General features: G+C 49.1%; 1 protein-coding gene across 3 annotated transcripts in view; it reads right to left on the bottom strand.

Moving 5' to 3' along the window:
* SRRM4 (serine/arginine repetitive matrix 4) overlaps positions 1 to 18111 on the bottom strand; it is a 29415-nt gene that overhangs the window by 4292 nt on the left and 7012 nt on the right. The window contains exons 2-11 of one of the 3 annotated variants that reach the window (XM_042865700.1): positions 16288 to 16431; positions 14787 to 14870; positions 14497 to 14568; positions 13388 to 13414; positions 10104 to 10196; positions 9011 to 9161; positions 2692 to 3029; positions 1761 to 1967; positions 1424 to 1540; positions 147 to 284 (exon numbers count right to left, since the gene is read on the bottom strand). In XM_042865700.1, coding sequence (XP_042721634.1) covers positions 147 to 284; positions 1424 to 1540; positions 1761 to 1967; positions 2692 to 3029; positions 9011 to 9161; positions 10104 to 10196; positions 13388 to 13414; positions 14497 to 14568; positions 14787 to 14870; positions 16288 to 16431 — 1371 coding nt within the window. The remainder of the gene's footprint in view (positions 1 to 146; positions 285 to 1423; positions 1541 to 1760; positions 1968 to 2691; positions 3030 to 9010; positions 9162 to 10103; positions 10197 to 13387; positions 13415 to 14496; positions 14569 to 14786; positions 14871 to 16287; positions 16432 to 18111) is intronic. The other 2 variants (XM_042865703.1, XM_042865702.1) reach the window with 2 other exon arrangements.

Below are 18111 nucleotides of genomic sequence, written 5' to 3'. Positions count from 1 at the left end.
TCCTTCTGCTTCCAGCTGCAGATCCCCCAGCTGGAGGGGAGGCAGAGTTAGGGTTAGGGAAAACATTGTGATCCTGGAGCAACCTGCACCAGAGATGGCTGGGGACAGAAAGCGGCTCATGTGCTCCAGGTGTGATGTCTCCATACCTGGTGATGCGCCGGGCCTCCAGGTGGCTGGGGGAGTCCCTCCTGCGTTTCCTCAGGGGGGAATAGGAGCGCCGGCGCTGCCGGTCCCGCTGCCGGTGTGACTCCTTCTCACTGGAGCTGTGCTTGTGCTCACGGTCCCTAAGGGAAGGGCCAGATTGAAAATCATCACCGCTGGGCTTTTGCAGGTGCAAAAATCGGCTGGATGGGGTTTGAACACAAAGGCAATGACCCAGTTGAGTGGAAAGCGTTCTGCTCGGTGTTTGGGTGGCATCAGCCTTGCGCTTCGCTGGACAGTGGGACACTCAGTAGCCTGACAGACGGACACCCAGCAACTGTAGGCTGCAGGGAGGTTTCAGCAGCGTCTCCCAGCAGCCCTGCATTGCTAAGCCAAATGGCTTCCCCATCCCTTTGTGGATGCACTTGGTATTTGCACAGCGCTGCTAAAGCTGCTGTTGCTGGCTGTGCTGCAAGAGCAGGCAAGCATAGCCCTGCCAGCAGGCCCCACGTGTGCAGAGGGCCCCAGGTAGCTCTGCAGGGCTGTGCACCGCTCACCAGAAGGAGTGCTGGGGTTGCTATGGTTTTCTCTTTTGTTAATTCCCTGTGCACGCCAGCACAGGCCCTGCTGTGGAGGGTAGATGACTTCATCCGCCCTGTTCCTTTCTCAATGCCATCTGCAAATACGTTACAGGTCAAGGGCCTGATCCTTGCATGCAGGAAATGTTCTCCTGCACCAGAACAGGGGCTGTCACAGCTTGCAGAATCAGGTCCTGTGAGTGTAACATTTTAAGGGTGCCAAATGCTCACAGCATGCTCAAAAGCAGAGATGTTACCAGAAAATACTGCCCAAAGGCGTCTCTAGGGCTGAGCTGTGAGATGTGTGTTTTCTGCAGGGTGTGGAGCAGAGTTACCTGGGCTGTTTCCCCATGCATGGCTCTGTGAGTGCCAGCATGAGGGTACCTGGCTCCTGCCAATGCAGCAGGGACACTTCTCAGGGTCTGAAACCTCTTTGGCAGAGCTGCAGCTTGGAAGAGCAGAGCATCTTTCCCTACTGCACTGAATGCCCTGAGGCAATAAATGTGAAGGTATTTCCACTGGATTGCAGATCAGCATAATGCTCGGACATGTGCCACGCTCCATTTCTCCCTGCTCCTTCCTGGAAGCTGAGGGGGCAGTTTGGAGCTGGCAGAAGGAACCAGAAAGTAGGCTGGAGTACAAGCAAGTGATGGAGGCAATGGAAAAGCATGAGGCAGCAGATAACAATGTAGGGACAGTCATACCTCGTAGGGCTGTAGTGGGAGTAACTCGGGCTTCGGCGAGTCTTTGAGCTCCTGCTTCCAGGGCTTTTTTTGCAGGATTTAGAGGAATAGCTGGGAGATCGTGAAGAAGACCTGGGGCTAGGGAAGAAACATAAGAGCTAAAGATGCTGGAGGGTGAGGTTGTACCAGACTTCCTCTCATCCAGGCTCATGGTGGGGAGAGATGCCCCGTATCTCAAGGGCCACGTGGTTCCCTGGCACCCACACAAAGTCTCACTCCCGTCCCCAAGGAGTCCGCCAGCCTGCAAGAGCCAGAGACTGCCCAGAGTGATGGAGAGAGCCATTTGTGCTGGCCTTACCTCTTCCCTGAAGAGCAGGACCTGCTGCGGGAGTACCTGGGGGAGGCCCTGCGGGGTGAGGAGCAGCTGGAGGCAGGGGAGGAGCGTCCTGTGCTGCTGCACGACTCGCTGCGGGGGCACGGCCTGAGCGGGGAGCTGCGGGCTGGCGACGGGGGGACACTGCGCTTCTTCTCCTCTGAACAGCTGAGACACGAGGACAGGCATCCTCTGCAAATGTATATTTGGGCTGTCAGCTCCTCTGCCCCATGCCCTGCAGGCGTTGGGGGTAAAGAGCAAGGAAAGTGTGGCAAGGCTGTGCTCCAGGAGCAGAGCGAGCAGGCGTGTCCTATTGCCTTTGGATTGGGTTGTGGGAATCCCTGCACTTCCAGAAGAGCCATGGATGTGAATTGGGGTCAGCTTCCCAACAGTAAGGAACAGCTGCAATCCCAGCTCCACCCATATGAAGGCAGAGTTATCCCACTGGAGTCACAGCATGAGAAGTATGTACAGCCTCAACATCTTACCCTCCAAATGAAAATTCAGGACTTGTTCTTCCTAATACCAACTCCCCTGGCTCTAACATTTGGCATTTAAGACCTGAGGTGGAATTGCTCCCAACCACCACTGCCCCAGCACAGCTTTAGGGACCAGCTGCCATGCTTCTGCTCCTTCATCCCCACCACCACCTGGCACATCCCGGGAAAGGGAGGCAGAGATGGAGCTGGCACCTACTCCTTTCTCCTGATGATGACCTGTGGCTGCGTTTTCATCTTCCTCCTCAGGCTCCAGTACAGCTCACTGTGGGCTCTGAACTCCAGACTGGCAAGGTCTGATTGAGATCTAACCACCTCCAGACCACAAAAACCTCCCTGCCAGCTCACCGGTGCATCGGGAATGCGAGCGGGAGATACAGGGCAACAAATACCAGCATCAGCTGCTGATTATCACTGACCTTTCGTCTTGTCCCTGGGGATCTGGAGACAGATTTTCCGAAGCCGTTGCCTTGGTCTGGGAAAAGCAACTGGTGAAGGAATTTCCTGAATCAGAGCTGTTATCACCGTTGGCCACTTTGGGCTTCCTGGATGAGAAGGCATGGCCAAAGCCATCGTGGGCTACGCTTCGTTTGTCCTGGCTGTCCTTTGACCTGGATGAGCTCGTTTGAGTGGAGGGAGGGGAAGAAGTGTCGTTTCCTGAGTCATATTCATGACACTCTCCGTTCTGGCTGGTGAGGTGGCCAGGCGGGCTGTCTGTTTTGGTAAAGAGGTCAGCAGAAGACCCTGACTGAGAGATCTGAAAGCAAAAAAGCCATTTGGCATTGTTTGAACGTTTTATTGAGGAGGGTTGCTCTTGGTTTTACTTTGCTTTTATGTTTTAAATAAACCCAGAAATTTTACCATCATGATGCACTGAAACAAAAGGAAAGAAACAAAGTAAGAAAGAAAGAAAGAAAAAGAAGAAAGAGAAGAAAACAAAAGCACATATCCCTGAAAGAAATCCACAGTAAGAAGAAACTCCTTTTCCCCCTGCTATGATAACGGGAAGATCTAGAGATCATGCAAAGAGTATCAGCATGCGATCCATGTTAAACGAAAGAGTTCAACAAAGTAAACGGGCAACCAAGGAATCAAAGTAACAGGCTAACTAAATAAAAAAAGGTGTAACAGAGGAAAAAGCCCTTATTTAACCTAAAAGGGGGAGGGCAAAAAAAGAAACGAGAGTGGAAGGGAATATGTATTAAAAAAAAAAAAAAAGCAACCAAAACTTTCTAATCCTTGGAAGGAAAACAAAAATGAAACAAATGCTTAATTAAGTGAATTTCTGAACGAATGTTACAAAAATAGGTGAAGAAAAATCAAAGCAAATCAAATGAAGGGCTTCTGTACAAACTGGCAAATAAACAAGCTTAGCACTTTGAAAATAAAAACTAAGAAAGGGGGGGAAAAAAAAGAAGGAAAAAAAAAAAAGGAGAAGGGGAAAAAAGAAAAATCCCTCTGGAAATAAAAGGTATACAGACACTTCTTTGTGTGCTTTTTTCCCCCTGAAGAAGATATAGCTAATGCGCTCAAGTGACCTCTAATAAATTCCCTGGTGTCTTGCGGATAGCATCCACTTACCCATCAAGAACTCCTCCTTTAGTAGGTAAGGTGTAAGAAAAAAGGAAGAGCGGGCAACATAAGTCCATCATTAGAGTCTCAAATTACATAAAAAAAACATAAACCCTCTCTTCAATCCACACTGCCAACTGTTCACTTGACTCTGCTACGTAAATGTCACAACTGCTTTTTGTCTGCTCGCTTCTCTCACTTATTATTCCTTATTTTTGTTTCCTTCTGCTTTACATTAGGCTGCCCAGACAGCTCCTGGGGGCTGATGGCTTGTGCTGGAAAATCGTGGCTTGCACTCAATCCCCTTGGGTTTCATGGTGGCCCACGGGTATGTGAAAGTGGCGAAAGGAACTCGAGCAAAGAAGTCAAAAATAAAGCTGAGGGGGAAACAACGTTCCCCCACTTTGGCTGCACTGGAGACCTACGGGAAGGGGATGATGGTTTTGGTGGGCTACTGAAGCTGAGGACCCTACAGCTGTGCTGGCTGCCTTGGCTGGGGCTGTCAGCTGGCACCACCAGGGCACTTCCATCATCTGAACGTCTTATCTCTTCAGTTTTATCTCTACTGGCATCTACCAGAGCCAGTCCAGCACCAGTCAGCGAGGCACGAGTGCTAATGCCTGCCCTTGTGATGGGAAGCATTAAGGACAAACACAGACCTGGCACATCTGCACCCTGTGCAGCCTCCTCCAGGCCCCAGGGTTTGCAACACAGGTGCTGCTCTTTGCCATTTCTCTGCCAGCTCTTGTTTATTCCAGAATAAGTTTACTCCAGAGATGTCAAAGGAGTGTAACAGAGCCGGGGGGTCCGGCCCTGCTCTCTTTTGCACCCAAAGACACGAGGGATGTGGCTTCCCAGATGTTTTCTAAAGATTCTGGCTAGTGTTATACCTGAACCCTGACTGGGAGGCAGCCACCTTTTGGCTACATTTCATTTACAGGCATAAAAACACCACGTGAAGCACTCCCTGACTCCAGAGGTGGGAGTCTGGGGGTGGGCATGTGTATCTCCCTCACCTCTGTTCCCAGTCCAAACCAAACAGCCTTTAGCTCTTCCCAGCCAAGAAATCCACCCATTTCTTGGCATTTCAACCCATGGGTCCTAGGACTGCTAGGAACTCTTGTTTTGCTTGCACTGAAGTAACAGCTGCTGTCAGCGCATCCCAAAATCTACCCAGTGAGCCCCCAGTGCCCCTCTGTAGCTCCACCACTGCAATAACAGCACTCTGGGAAGAGGCAACACGGATAGAAGTGGAATACGTCCTTGTGAGGGCTGGAAGGCCTGGCCTGTGGTTTCTGCCCTGTGGTAGGAGGTGGGACAAGCATTGAGGTGCTGGGCAGAGGCAAATGCCCCCATCTGTTGACCTTGGCTCTACCTCTGGTTCCATTTTCCTGCTGCACAAAATGGGAACCACGAGCTGCATCTGAAGGCGCTGCAGAGTTCAGTTGAATTCTAATGGCTTTTTATTTTTCTAGGGTGTCTCAAAAGAGTCTGGTCTCCTGTGAATCTAATTTTCAATGTGTGAACATTTGGCATTTCCCCCTCCCCCCTCTATTAAGTAATTAAATAATCTCAATGATTTTGGTGTGAGACACACTGCTGCCGTCAAGAGAACCCAAGATATGTATTTACTGTTTGGGTTTGTTGTTTTTTGTGTTTCGAATCATTATTTAAGCAAGATGAAGGGACGAGCAGAAACGAGGCCCTGATGCTTCAGAACGCAATGCTGAGCGCGCTCCTAGATCAAGAGGCGGTGCAGCCTAATGGCTTACAACAATGCAATCACTGCTCGTCTTCCAATTAAAATGAACGAGTCCATTTACTGTGCTTCAAACAGCCTCGAGGAGAGACAGGACTATAAATTTTCTCAGCCATAAGGGGACCGAGGCCCATCAGTGAGCAGCGCGGCGCAGCCTCGCTCATCGCCAGAGGGTTTTTCTGGGGTCTTTTTCTCTGCTTTGAAACGAGTCGCAAAACAAGAGTTAATTTCTTTTTCAGGAGTGCATAATGTCTCCCTCCCTCTGTCTGTCCACGCATTGTGCCGATGAAAGGCACACAAAGCTTGCAGCAGTGACCCCTGCTCCCCGCTGACAGCTGCCACCGCAGCACCTGCTGCCTTGCAGGGAGTGGGGCCCATAGGGCTGCCTTCAATGGGGAGATGGGCCGGGCTCTGCTAACCCTCTGCCTGAGCTGACATCAGTGCAAAACTCCTCTCCGCCTGCTGCAGTGAGCACATCCCCTTGGTTTGGGCTGGTCTGGCACAGCTTTGGGATGAGGGCTTGCATCACGTTGCTTCCTTTGGGTACCTGGGGCGCTGCTTGCTCCTCTCATGGCTGCACACTCTCTTGCCTCTGCTTGAGCACTGAGCTGCAGATTTATCAGGTGATAACCAGAGGTACATTCAGTCCTCTGGCTGAGAGGATCAGCAAAAGAGCGAGGCTTTAATGTTTAGGGAAAGCTTTGCCTTCCAGCTCCTGAAGAGCCCTGTTTGTCATCAGAAACATGGCATGCAGCAGTTAAAAGAGCAGCTTTTCCTATAGAAACCACAACCCAGGCTGGAAAACAGAGAGCAAGAGCAATGCAGTCTGCAGGCATGCTATCAGCCTCCCCCTGCCCCCCTGTACACGCTGTCACCATCCCTGCACTGCGTTGTCCCACCTGTACCTCCCCGCAGGCACGCCAGCACAAGCAGTGCTGCTTGGAACAACCAGACCCCACTGAGCCTCCTTGAAAATTTGGGTCAAGCCTGTGTTAATTAGTGACATTGCAAACAAGCTTCAGTGAAAGCAAAGGAGCTGGCAGGGAAGGTAGATGCTGTGTGCAGTTATCTTCATCAGGTACAACAAAAGGCAATTAAGCTCACACCCTGCAGGTATTTATATTGCTCTGCTCAACCAGAAGCACAAGGGCATGGAATACATCTGTGCCAATGCAGAATGGTGTCTGCAGCAGGACAGGGGGTTGCTGTTAATGTTCAGATATAGCAGCAGCCTATTACCAGTTTCTCTGCATGCTGAGGCACAGCCTCACAATCCTCTTTCTCAACAGGTGCCTATTGTGGCTGCGTGTGATTAAAGGAAAAAACGAGTGTGTGAAGCTTGGAAATTCATTGCTCAAAAGAAGCAGGGAGCTCTGGGGGTGTTTTTGCATGTGCGCATGCTCGTGCATGCACCAACTTGCACATAAAGGCAAGAAGGGAAGAAGCAGTGAGGTAGACGCGTGGACAGGGTGCTCCTCTGTGTGCTTCATCCCTCAGATTGCAGGTAAACTGAGCTGGATGTGGTCATTCCAATAGAAATGAAGGGACAAAATGCGTGGAGACAAAGTTTACCGCAGAAAGCTTCCATTTTTCAGAAGAAAGTAGAATAAAACCTGGCTTAAAATTAAATAATTTTTAAAAATAGATTTGGAAATGCTGTAACATTGCCTCAAGGAAGTCTGTGTATTGCTTGTCTGGGTCTCTTCTGTGTGTCAGAGCCCTCCCTGGACCATCACTTTCCTTTGGAGATATCACGATGAATCTCCCCACACCAGGAGGGTTTTTGTTGGAACCCCAGGCCAACGGGTGTGACACAGACTGTATAGCATTAGCAGACAAGACTGAAGGCTCCCATTCCATTTTTCCCTGCTGGTTCTGAGCATGTGATATTTAAAGACCTTATTCAGCACTTCGTCAGGGGCTTCAATTTAAACAAGTGCATAAATGTGTTCTTGAACAATGTCCCAAGAGAGCATACTTCTGTCTGGGAAGAGAGAGGACACCAGTGGACTGCAGAGTAAAGGTCTTTCTGCCATTGGTTTCCCTGCCTTATTAACTCACCCACCCTGACCTTGCTGAGTTGACACAGGGTGCCACCCCAGGCCGGTGGCAATGAAAGCTCTTGTCCTTCCTTCTTTGCATTTGCTGCTGTAGGGATGCACACATAAGCACAGCATGCAGGTTCTGCTACTTGTGCTCTGCCTTATACGGCTTTATAAGCAATGACTCAATTGTGCACTACACACTCAGTGGGTGTCTGTGACAAGAGTGAGTATGCATCTGTGACTCTGGGAGACAGCTTGTGGCCTGTCTGTATCCATATAGGATCTCTGTGTATTGTGATTGAAATGCCAGCTGTGCAGGTGAGCAGAGAAAGAGCCTCCTCTTGCTGGGACTATCTCCTCTATTTGAGGTATGGCTGAGCTATTTCCAGTTCAGGACAGGGCTTAAGAGGAGAAAGTCAGTCCCCCACTCTATACCACTTCAGGGCTCAGAGGACTCCACTCAAGCCACTGGTAGCATTCCATAACCACACACAAGCACCAGGTTCTGCGTTACCTCAAGTCTTGTGTAGCAGTGCCCCTCTCCAGAACACCCATCAGATGCTAACACTGATCAAAGAGCATCACACCTCTGCTTGGCAGCTACTGGGAACAAGGGGGAAATGTGCCATGGGAAAAAAAGATTTCATACCAATCGCTATCTAAGATTTCTCTCTGTTTTTGCTCCCTCTGTTCTAAGGCATGTATTATATCATCTCTTTCCATGTATATGGAAAAACATCCCAAGGCACTGAGACTGACTTCACCCTCGGCTGCACTTGCAGTTCCCATTAGCATCAATGAGAGCTGCACACAAGCTCTCAAGTTGGCCCCTGGGCTTGTCAGTCCAGAGCAACAGCGATCTCAGAAGGATCCCAATAGAAAACATCCCCTGCCAATAATCACCAACTCATTAAATGTAAATATTTCCTTTATCTTTGTCTGATTCCCTTTTTTACCCCTAAAGGACTAAACTTTCGGACATGAAGACTGATGAATTAAGTTCGAATTCAGCTGAGCAAAGACTGCATAACAAACACATCCCTGCGAAATATCATTGCTGAAGGCCACATTTTTTTTTCTTTTTCTTTTTTTTTTTTTAATGTTAAGTGTCCTCAATTCAATATTCAGTGGCTAGAGACTCGGCAAATCTTTCCCCTCTCCAACCCCACTCTTGAAGAGGAAGCGCTGAAGGAAGGAATGACTTTAAATACATTTGGAGAACAGCACCATTAATAAGTAATGCTGTTTTAACCAAATTTTGTCTCACATCGTTATAATCCAGTTACAAAAATTTCATGTCAGACTTCTCACCCGTATTCCCGTGGCTACTGAAAGCCAAGAAGCACAGAGCGTAATACTTACGACTTCCTTGGGAGACAGGAAGCTGTGCAGTGGGAGGGTTTGGCTGGCCTGAACCTCTGCAGAGGAGCTTCTCTTTGCTGGGACTTTTGCACGGTGCTGGGAGCGTCTCCGCCGTGCTTTACGCCCTTCCTCCCGAGACCTGGCTCTGTGCCTCCAGAAAACATGGAGAAGCAAAGCGTTATCCTCAGCATTGCAGCAGCGCCCACCAGCAGCCGCACGCAAACCCTCGTCTCCTCTGTGGAGTCGGGACAGAGTGAAAGGGAATATTTTGCTTCCTTGCTTTAAAAACATTTTGCTTTGCAGCCAGGAGATGTGGTGGTGGGGTTTGGGTTTTAAACCTCAAGTTTAAAGCAAACGTCAGCTCCAGTATTCCTAATTTTATGGTGGCTTACAGCTTCCGCACAGCCTTGAATGTCCCTATGGCAATACACCTCCAAGAGAAGACACTCTGCACTTGCATGAACTTCCCACCTATTACTGCCTGCATTCCTCCCTGCACTGATCACCAGGCTTCCATGAGAAGATTCTCAGTAGTTAGAAGGAGCGGAGTGGGACAGAGGGAGTGGTTTGTTCATAAAACTCTTTCAAACAACACATAACAAGCTCACGATGTGCACAGCTATGCAATTTGCTATTGCAGTGATGCGGGTCTAGCACCAGCATCCACTCAGCTGGCCTCAGGATGCATCTGTCATCTACAGGAAAGAGATTTTAATCAGGTCAAAGATAGTGGCCATAGGATGCCCATTGGCAAATACATTTCCATTGCTAAGAACAAGCTTGAAGCTTTCCTGGGACATTGGCAGTACAGAGCCCTGGGGTGGGAAAGGCAGACTGGGCTGAAATCAGCTGTCACTGGCTGATCTTCAGCCATGAGGATTAGAAGTGACTGCTAGGCTGAGAAGATGCAGCCACCACTTCTTGAGCCCAAACCTTCTGTTTTATGGCCGTGACCACGAAGAGCTCAACACCCAGCTACCAGAGTGGGATGTGGCTCTGCCCAGAGGGCCAGTGGGGCACACGAGCCATTGCAGTCACACTCCTGACTCACTGCAGTGCTACAGGGCAGCAGCCCAGCGAGCGGTGACATTACCTGCTCCGGCAGCTCGGGGAATAGGAGTCAGAGCTCTCTGAGCGAGAGTGGCAGCGGCGGTGGCGGTGAGCTTTCCGGGTGCGCCCACGAGAGCTTTGGGAAGCAGAGAAGAAACTGTGGTTAGATAGCAGACCTAGGCTGTAAGACCCAGCAGTTGGAGGCCAAAGTCAACGGCACTTAGATCAGAAACAAGATCTGCATTTTAAAGCAAAGGGATTGGTGCGTGAGACATTGCAAAGGACACAAAGGTATGAAAAACTCTCCATCCCTTCACAGCTGCCCTGACATCAAGGCATGTCATCTCTCTGAGATCTATGCTAGCATTTAGCTACAAGCTGTTAGGTTGCCTCTGCGCCATGCTGGAAGATCTATGGACAAGTGTACAGGAGCGCAGCAGGCAGCACCAATCCTTTCTGCTTTCAAGACCCTAAAGAGCTACGTCACCCATTCCCCCTTCATCCTGCAGCCCATCCTGACAGCCCATTGCTAAGCCTTGTCTGGGGAGAACCACTTGTCCGAGCAGCCCAATGCCAAGCTCAAACCCTCCCAGATTCCCCATAATACAGGACACTGGGTACCAGTTTTCCCCCACTTCTCAAGATGAGAGGGTCCAGCCAGTCCTATAAACTGCTCTTATTGTTGATATAAACATGAAACACAGCCTCCATAACTGCAGCCTACACTATGCACGGTTTCTGCTTGAGGGCACAGGACCATTTATTTGACTTCTCAGAGGTGCCCAGATGCTGCTGCTCCATTCTCTTACATGGCCACAGGACAGGGACCAGCAAACTGCACACAGACAGGGGTTCACTGTCCTGCTGCTCTTCCCCTTGCTCCATTTGGGCTGTTACAGATGGACCTGGCCCCATTACTGAAGGCCTGGTGCTGTCCTTGCCAAAAGCCCCAGTCCTGCACTCAGGGAGCAGAGTTATGTGAATGGCAGGCTCTGAAACCTTCTGTGCTTGTTCCTTCTCGTCATGCCCAGTGCCCACCACAGCAGCTATTTTGGGTCTGGTGTGTAACCATCTGCTCAGCCTGGCACTGCTGTGCCAGCACAAAAAGCTGATGATGGGTTAGCTGACAGGAACAATCTGGTTTCATGGCCACGCTGTACCAGCAACTGACACTGCTAACATACCTGCCTGGGCAGCATTTAACAATTTGGCACCATAAGAAATCAGTGAACCAATTGCCTGAGCACAGTATCTCCTCTAAAACAAAAGGGCAACAATGAGGGCAATTTTGAACTCTGGTTGGCTGTTTTCTCTGATGCTTTTTATACACTATAATTGTATTTCCAGCATTTTACATTTGGGGAGCTTCCTTCCTTCTGTAAAGCTGAAGTCAGCAGCACTGACTGCCTCTCCCTCCCTCCATGCTTTCTCTTCACCTTCTGCATCAGTCTCTCCAGTTTAAGAGTTTTTTCCCCCATGTTCAGGAAGGACAGACTGCTCCCATGTGGTTTAGATAACAAGGATAAGCCAAATCCTGATTCAAGTTGGTTTATGGGATCTCACTGATCCACACCTGGGAGCAACGGGGAGGCATGGAGAAACCACGAGTGACTCAGTTCTGATTTCTGAGTTGAAAGATGAGGACTAAAGAGCCCTGGGTGGTTTATACCCAAAGAGCAATCCCAGAAGCTCTCATTCCCCTCCCTCAGTGCGTTACTGCATCCAATCTTTGTTCTCACCACACTAACTGGCTAACGCAGGTTGGCCAGCACTGTTGTGCGTGGAAGTGCCTTCTTATACAGGTAATCAAGAAAGCTTCAGCTTTATCAATGATCTGTAAGATCTCTGGGCACACAGCAGCTCAGTTTGCGGGAAGAAAGCAGTGAGTGCATTACTGCACATGCAGTATGCAGAGAAAAGGAGATGGGATTTCTGCATGCAATGGAGGTGAAGGCAGCACCTCGTGGATTCTAGTCTCTTCAGTCCCAATGGGCAGCAAGGTGACATTAGCAGTGCTAGGGGCTCTTGTCCTTCTGTTCCTTTCCTAAGAGTAAAGGCTGTGTTGGGAAGAATTACAGGGCAGGCCTTGCTAATACCAATCAGACAGCAAATCCCTGTCTGCCAGCTCTTCTTTCCCTAGCAGGGTGTGCTGAGTCCCAGCAGAGCCAGCCAGGGGTTTGATGCCCAGGCTTCAGCCCCAGAGCTGTTTCTGTGCTCTGAAAGCAGGTGAGAAGCCACAAGTTGCAAAATGGAAGTCATACAGGCCCTCCTCCTGGCCTCAAAGAACTGTGTTTCATACCACACTCCTGTCTGCCCCTTAAGACAAATATTGTGCTTGTCTTCTGCACACACCAGAGCAGATGGGAACCTCAACTCCATATTTCAACAGCCTCCATCATCTCTAAACAACCTCTTCTTTTCCCCAGCCCCCATTGCTTTCTGCTCCCATTTGGATATTTGGTTATATCACTAGCAATCCCTGTGTAACCTCTGAAAGCAGCAAACAAGGAAGAACTAAAGCCCCCCTCAGTGAGGGCATGCAGAGCTGGGTCTCATACTGCCTTCATCAGAAGAGCTGGACCTTCTGCTCACAACTGGCAGGGCAGAGAATATTGTGAATCACTACTTACTGTTTTTTGTGTTTTCTTTCTTCCTTTCTCTTACTTTTGGGGCTTGAGGAACTAAATAAGAAATGGCTAATTAATTTGGAGATTTCTGTTCTGATTTTTATATATATATATATATATAATATATATAATATATATATATATAATATATATATATAATAATATATATATATATAATAATATATATATATATATATATTATTTTTTTTTTTTGCTCAATGACACATCAACATTACATCTAATTTGCCCAAAAACATGCAATTATAAAACTGAAGGGATGACTGGTTCTGCCTTGACACAGGGGGTCTCAGCTCTTGATGAGAAACCTGGGCTTGGACACAGTCCCCATGGCATCAGCCAACCTTCTGGCTTTACAGTTTCCCATAGAGAAGACGAATGCGTGCACTGGAATCAGGAGAGTTCTTCTAGTATGCACCTGGAAAGGCACTGAATTGGAATGTTTCCCCACTGCTGGGGAATGCATGCTGTCTGTAGGCAAAACCGTAAGAGGAATGAAGGCTCAAGATGCAGAAAGTATCCAACATGCACGAGGTTGTGAGACCCACAAGGGATGGGGGAACCAAGGGGATTCCACAAAGAGGCACAGAAGTGATTTCTGCCTTCACACGGTGAACATCAAACTTGTGAGATCCTGAGGAGACCATTTGTAGGGGATCGCCCACACGTGCTCAACTCTTACCTGTGCCTTCTCTTCTTTGAGGATAACCTGCAAGACACAAAGGTGCACACTGAGTACAGCATCTTACAAAACTGGAAGTTTGAATCAGAGACAATCTGGTAAGGCCCATCTTGAGGCTGAGCATTAAGGAAACAACGCACCAGCTGGACAGCCCTGACTCCCTTTTAGCCAGCTGGGCTAACGAGGCAGCTAACAGGGCAGCTGATGCTGGTGGAAGTCACTGGCACACTGCAAATAATTGAGCATATCATTTTCTGTAGAATCAAACACCTCCACTGTCCCTGGTGGATCACTTTTCTCTACTACTGACTCTACACTGCGCTGAGTTTGAAGTTGTAGAGGAGAGTCTAGACCCTGATCTTCTGTACAAAGGATTGAGCAGCAGTCAAAGGAGGAATCCTTTCTGCAAAACTCCAAAGCAGGCTCACAGCCAAACCAGCTTTATGTCTTCCCTACTGGAACATGCCTGTAGGAACCACCATGCTGGTGGCCCTTGGAAAAACCTGGGAGCATAGAGGGGGATACTTCCTTCCAGTGAGCCCCCTGCACGCTGCCTCCTGTCCCACCTGAGCTCCTAGAACTGCAGAAGACATGGCCTGAAGTCCTGTCTAGAAGGGCCATGAGATGGCCCAAGACAAGGCCAGTTGGGATCTGTAGTTGAGTGGTATCTGGAAATGACCTCCACTAACGCTCAATGGTTGATCACGATGCCTTTTGGGATGAACTATAAGCTACAGTTCAGCTTGCAGGGCCACAAATGAGCACTACAGGTGTAAAAATGACAAGCATCTGACCCGAGATGGATAAGATATATTTTAGAGGCATTTCTATCTCCTTCTACTCTCCCTCCCTTCCACCTTTTTCCATAACAAAAAAAGGGCTGCTTTTCACTCTGTTCACCACTTTCAGTAGCTTCTCGCTCTCATTCAATAAATTATAAATACATGAACTTTCCAAGGGAGATGGCATCTACTATTCTCTGCAAATATTGGTTTAACAGCTGGGAGAAGACAGTGAAATATTTGCAATTCCAGAATTTCATCACTCTCTTTATAAAAACCGGCTTTCAGAACCCAAGGCATCACCACAACACCTCGAAGGAGAAATACCTGTGTCTTTTTCGCTTCTTGGAGCTCTTCTTTTTCTTCTTCTTCACAGGAGAGGGGCTGTAGGAAGGAGACCTGGGGGAGCAGAGAGGCATCAGGGCCAGCACAGCCCCTCACCCCCAGGGCTGCCCAATTTGCACCCCACCACTGGGCTTTGGGGCTTGGGCAGAGCTGGGGCTGAGCCCTGTTTAGGTGTAAGGGGAGGGCAGGAGGATGGCTGGCAGAGCCCAGCCCCTCACACCTTCCCCATGAGGCTCATAAGGCAAGGCCCAGGCCAACATGGCTGCCCTCACCTCCGTCGCTTCTTGCGGCTGGACTTCTTCTTCTTCTTCTTGCCCCGGGCTGGCAGCGGTGCACGTTCCCCATCACACGAGGGGCTGAGGAGGGGGGATAAAGCCAAACAAGGTTTTAAAATAAATGCATAAAAACACCCTCAGAATGACCTCACTTGGGGTTGCTCACCTCCGCATGCCACCATCCCTACCTGAGGGCAGACCGGGACAGATCAGGGCACCTAATTACCCTCTAATTACCCTCACTTGAAATTGAGCGCCTCCTCCATGGGTTTAATGGAGATATAATGAGACAGACACTGTACGTGGCTGCGATGCCAGCTGGTTATTTGAAATGAGCTTGCTGAGGTTAACAACTCCATGACAGATTTATGGGTTTTGCTGCTTTGTAAATATGTTTTAAATAATTAATCGGCATTTGATTTGCATACAATAATTATTGAGACCGAGTGAATTTAACAGTAATATAAGACATGGCAAATGTTAAATAGCAATTGATTAGAAAAATATGTATTTATTGATGTGCTATGGTGATTTAGTGAGATAAGCATCTCTTACACGGTGGTTAAACTTTGGGGGGAAAAAAGCTGTAAATTAATTTCTTTTTAAATTGTGTTACATTTCAGCAAAAAGCAAACGCTGCACTTAATTAATTTGGAGCACTGCGCTGAAAATATGAAATGCATGGGGGCTGGTGACCCTAAAGAAAGGCAGTGAATGATGGAAACTAGAGCACAGGGTCTATGCCTCAGCATCCCTACTGCTCATCCCACTGGATGGAGGTGCCACCATTGGGACCTCGTGTTGGAAAGCCATCCTCATAGGGATGTGGGATGTAGGCTTCAGCACAGCTCAGCCCCCTCCTCATCTCAGGCCATCATCAGCTCCTGCCATGTCTGTGCCAGGGCATGGAGAACCTCCAGGCTGTGTGCTCAGCCATAGGCAGCCTGCCTGGAGCCCTCCCCCTGCTCCCAAGATGAAGCCTTTTGTCTTTGAAGTGGAAGCCTCCTCCCTGAGCTGATCTAACTTTAATTGTTCCTCTGTGATTGTAATCAGAGTCTAATTAAAAATACACTTTAGATTATTGTTCCAGTTAGCCTGACATCTGAAGATAGTAAATGCACTTTCTGTCCCTTTCTTTCCAGCATCTTTAACCAAACAGAAAGGCCTTAATCCCAGTTCAGCAACAAAGGCTGAGACCCCAGCTGCCTTGCTTAGCAAGCTTCATTCATTTTTACCTTTGCAAGTTGTCAGGGGCTAACAGCATACAGATAACAAAGCGATATCCTAGCTAAGGCAGTGCTGCTGCTCTGATCTAGGCATGGGAGATGGGAACTGCTGAGGGTGATCCACAGCCAGGAGGAACCTATGTGCCCCGTAGCACATGGGATGCCGGCGGTTCACACGGTTGTCCAACCCCTGCCCAGATCTCACAGACTCAGCAGGGATGAGGATGACGTTTCTTTCACCGAACCTCATGGCTAGGTGGCCCTGTCCCTACCTGCGTGACCTGTGGTGAGCATGGCCGCGTCTCTCCTTCCCTCTTGCCCAGCCGTTAGTGGTGGAGGTCTCCTTGGACACACAGCTGCTCAGCTTCTCAGGACGTCGATCCTCGGCAGAGTACGGCAGGCAGCTGAGCGTCCCACTGCGTGGCAAGAGGCCAGAAAGAGCAATAAGAGAGCTAGAAAACAAAGGGAACCACCTGAGCCGTGCAGGTGCCTGCACAAGCCCCAGGGAGCCCGTGTGAGTAGAGCCCTGCAGGTATTTGTATCAAAGAATGGAAGCACTAATGGAAAGTCGTAAACCATACCCAGTGGGGAATGAGAACATCACATTTTTGGTGTCGTGCAGAGCATTACACAGATAAACAAAGGAAGCATCAGCAAGGCTGAGCCCAACCAGGCATTTCGGCTTTGGAAACCATCACAGTCACCAAATATGTGCCAAAGGGCCAGGACCAAGAGTGTTGCACATCTTGGGGCTTCAGTGGTGCCAGGAAAGAAGCTAAAGTGCAATTCCATGGGGAAGCAGCACGTCAGCCCCAGCTAGCCATGGCCAGAGGCTTGCAGTCCCTGGGAACATCTTTCTGCCTGCCCCTGTCATGAGAATCACAATTCTGGGGGCTGGAGCATCTGTTGAAGAGACTTCATTCCTATATCACCCCGTGTTCTCAGGAAAACCCCACCTTTTCTAGCAGCCCTTTCTTTCTTGGAGCACAGTTTGCAATGCCTGAAGGTTTAGGGATGAACATTAGGCAAACACATGCGCTGGGGGTCAATGGGATGAAGCTGGAGAAAATATTTCCCACCCATCACATGCAAGAGGTAATGCTGGCAGATCTGATGGTCCCTCCAGCTTTAAAATCTATTATTCTGCTTGTAAAAAATCTCCCAGTCTTTTCCCATTATCTGTGTTATTTTTAACCATCCAGGAAGCTACATGGTTAATTGCTTTCTTTGTGTGAGCTAATTAGCTTGTGGCATTTCCCAACCCCCTTTTAAGAACAGTCTTCTGAGGCTCAGTCATTAGGATCCATTAAAAATGTCCCCAAATTAATGACCTGTGCAAAGCTGGAGCAGCTCCAATGGTGCGGATGGGGGCCCTCCCTGGGCACAGTGGGTGATGTCCCCACTAATGGCATTTCAGGTCTCGGTGTTGAAACACATTAGCCTGAAGGCAACCAAGGGCTGCTGTCCTGCTACACACTGGGGACCATTTCTTCTGGGCTTGGAAGTAATTATTGATGGAAATAATTATTCTCCAATCCCATCAAAGGCTGGCTTCAATTCAACCCAATACTCTCCTCCGGTGAAAGCTGAGAGTCACTAACGCTCTAAACGGGCTGGTAATCCCTTTGCGTTAAGCTCCATAGACATTGATTGAATAGATAGATATAAACATATATTTTTTTTTGTTGTCTTTCACGGGCTGGGCCATGACAGCTGGGAGAGACATGGAGGACAGGGCAAAGGCACAGGGTGTTTGCTGCCTCGGGAGCAAACCGTGGCCGCGTCCCCGTCGCAGAGCTCAGCACCATGGGCACATGCCATGCCATCAGACCATGCGATGCGCTGGGTGACATAGCCCCCTCCCCTGCCCTCAGGCTCCTGAGTCCCCGAGCCATCTCCTGCCACAAAGCTCTCATCAAGCAGCCTTTCTCCTGCAGCTCCTCATCGCTGGAGGAGCGAGAAGCTGAAAAACTGCCTTCCTGGTGAGCTTTGTTTGAAGGGCGCAGCGGGGTTGGGTGGTGGATCATAGAATCCATATCCATCATAGAAGATTTAGGTTGGATGTTAGGGGGAAGTTCTTTACTAGGAGAGTGGTT

Source organism: Lagopus leucura, unplaced genomic scaffold (genome assembly GCF_019238085.1).
Source record: "Lagopus leucura isolate 7727_CA_CO unplaced genomic scaffold, USGS_WTPT01 Super-Scaffold_806, whole genome shotgun sequence".
Lineage (NCBI taxonomy): Eukaryota > Metazoa > Chordata > Aves > Galliformes > Phasianidae > Lagopus > Lagopus leucura.
Note: the sequence above shows the minus strand (reverse complement) of the source record. Positions and strands in the feature narration are given on the sequence as shown.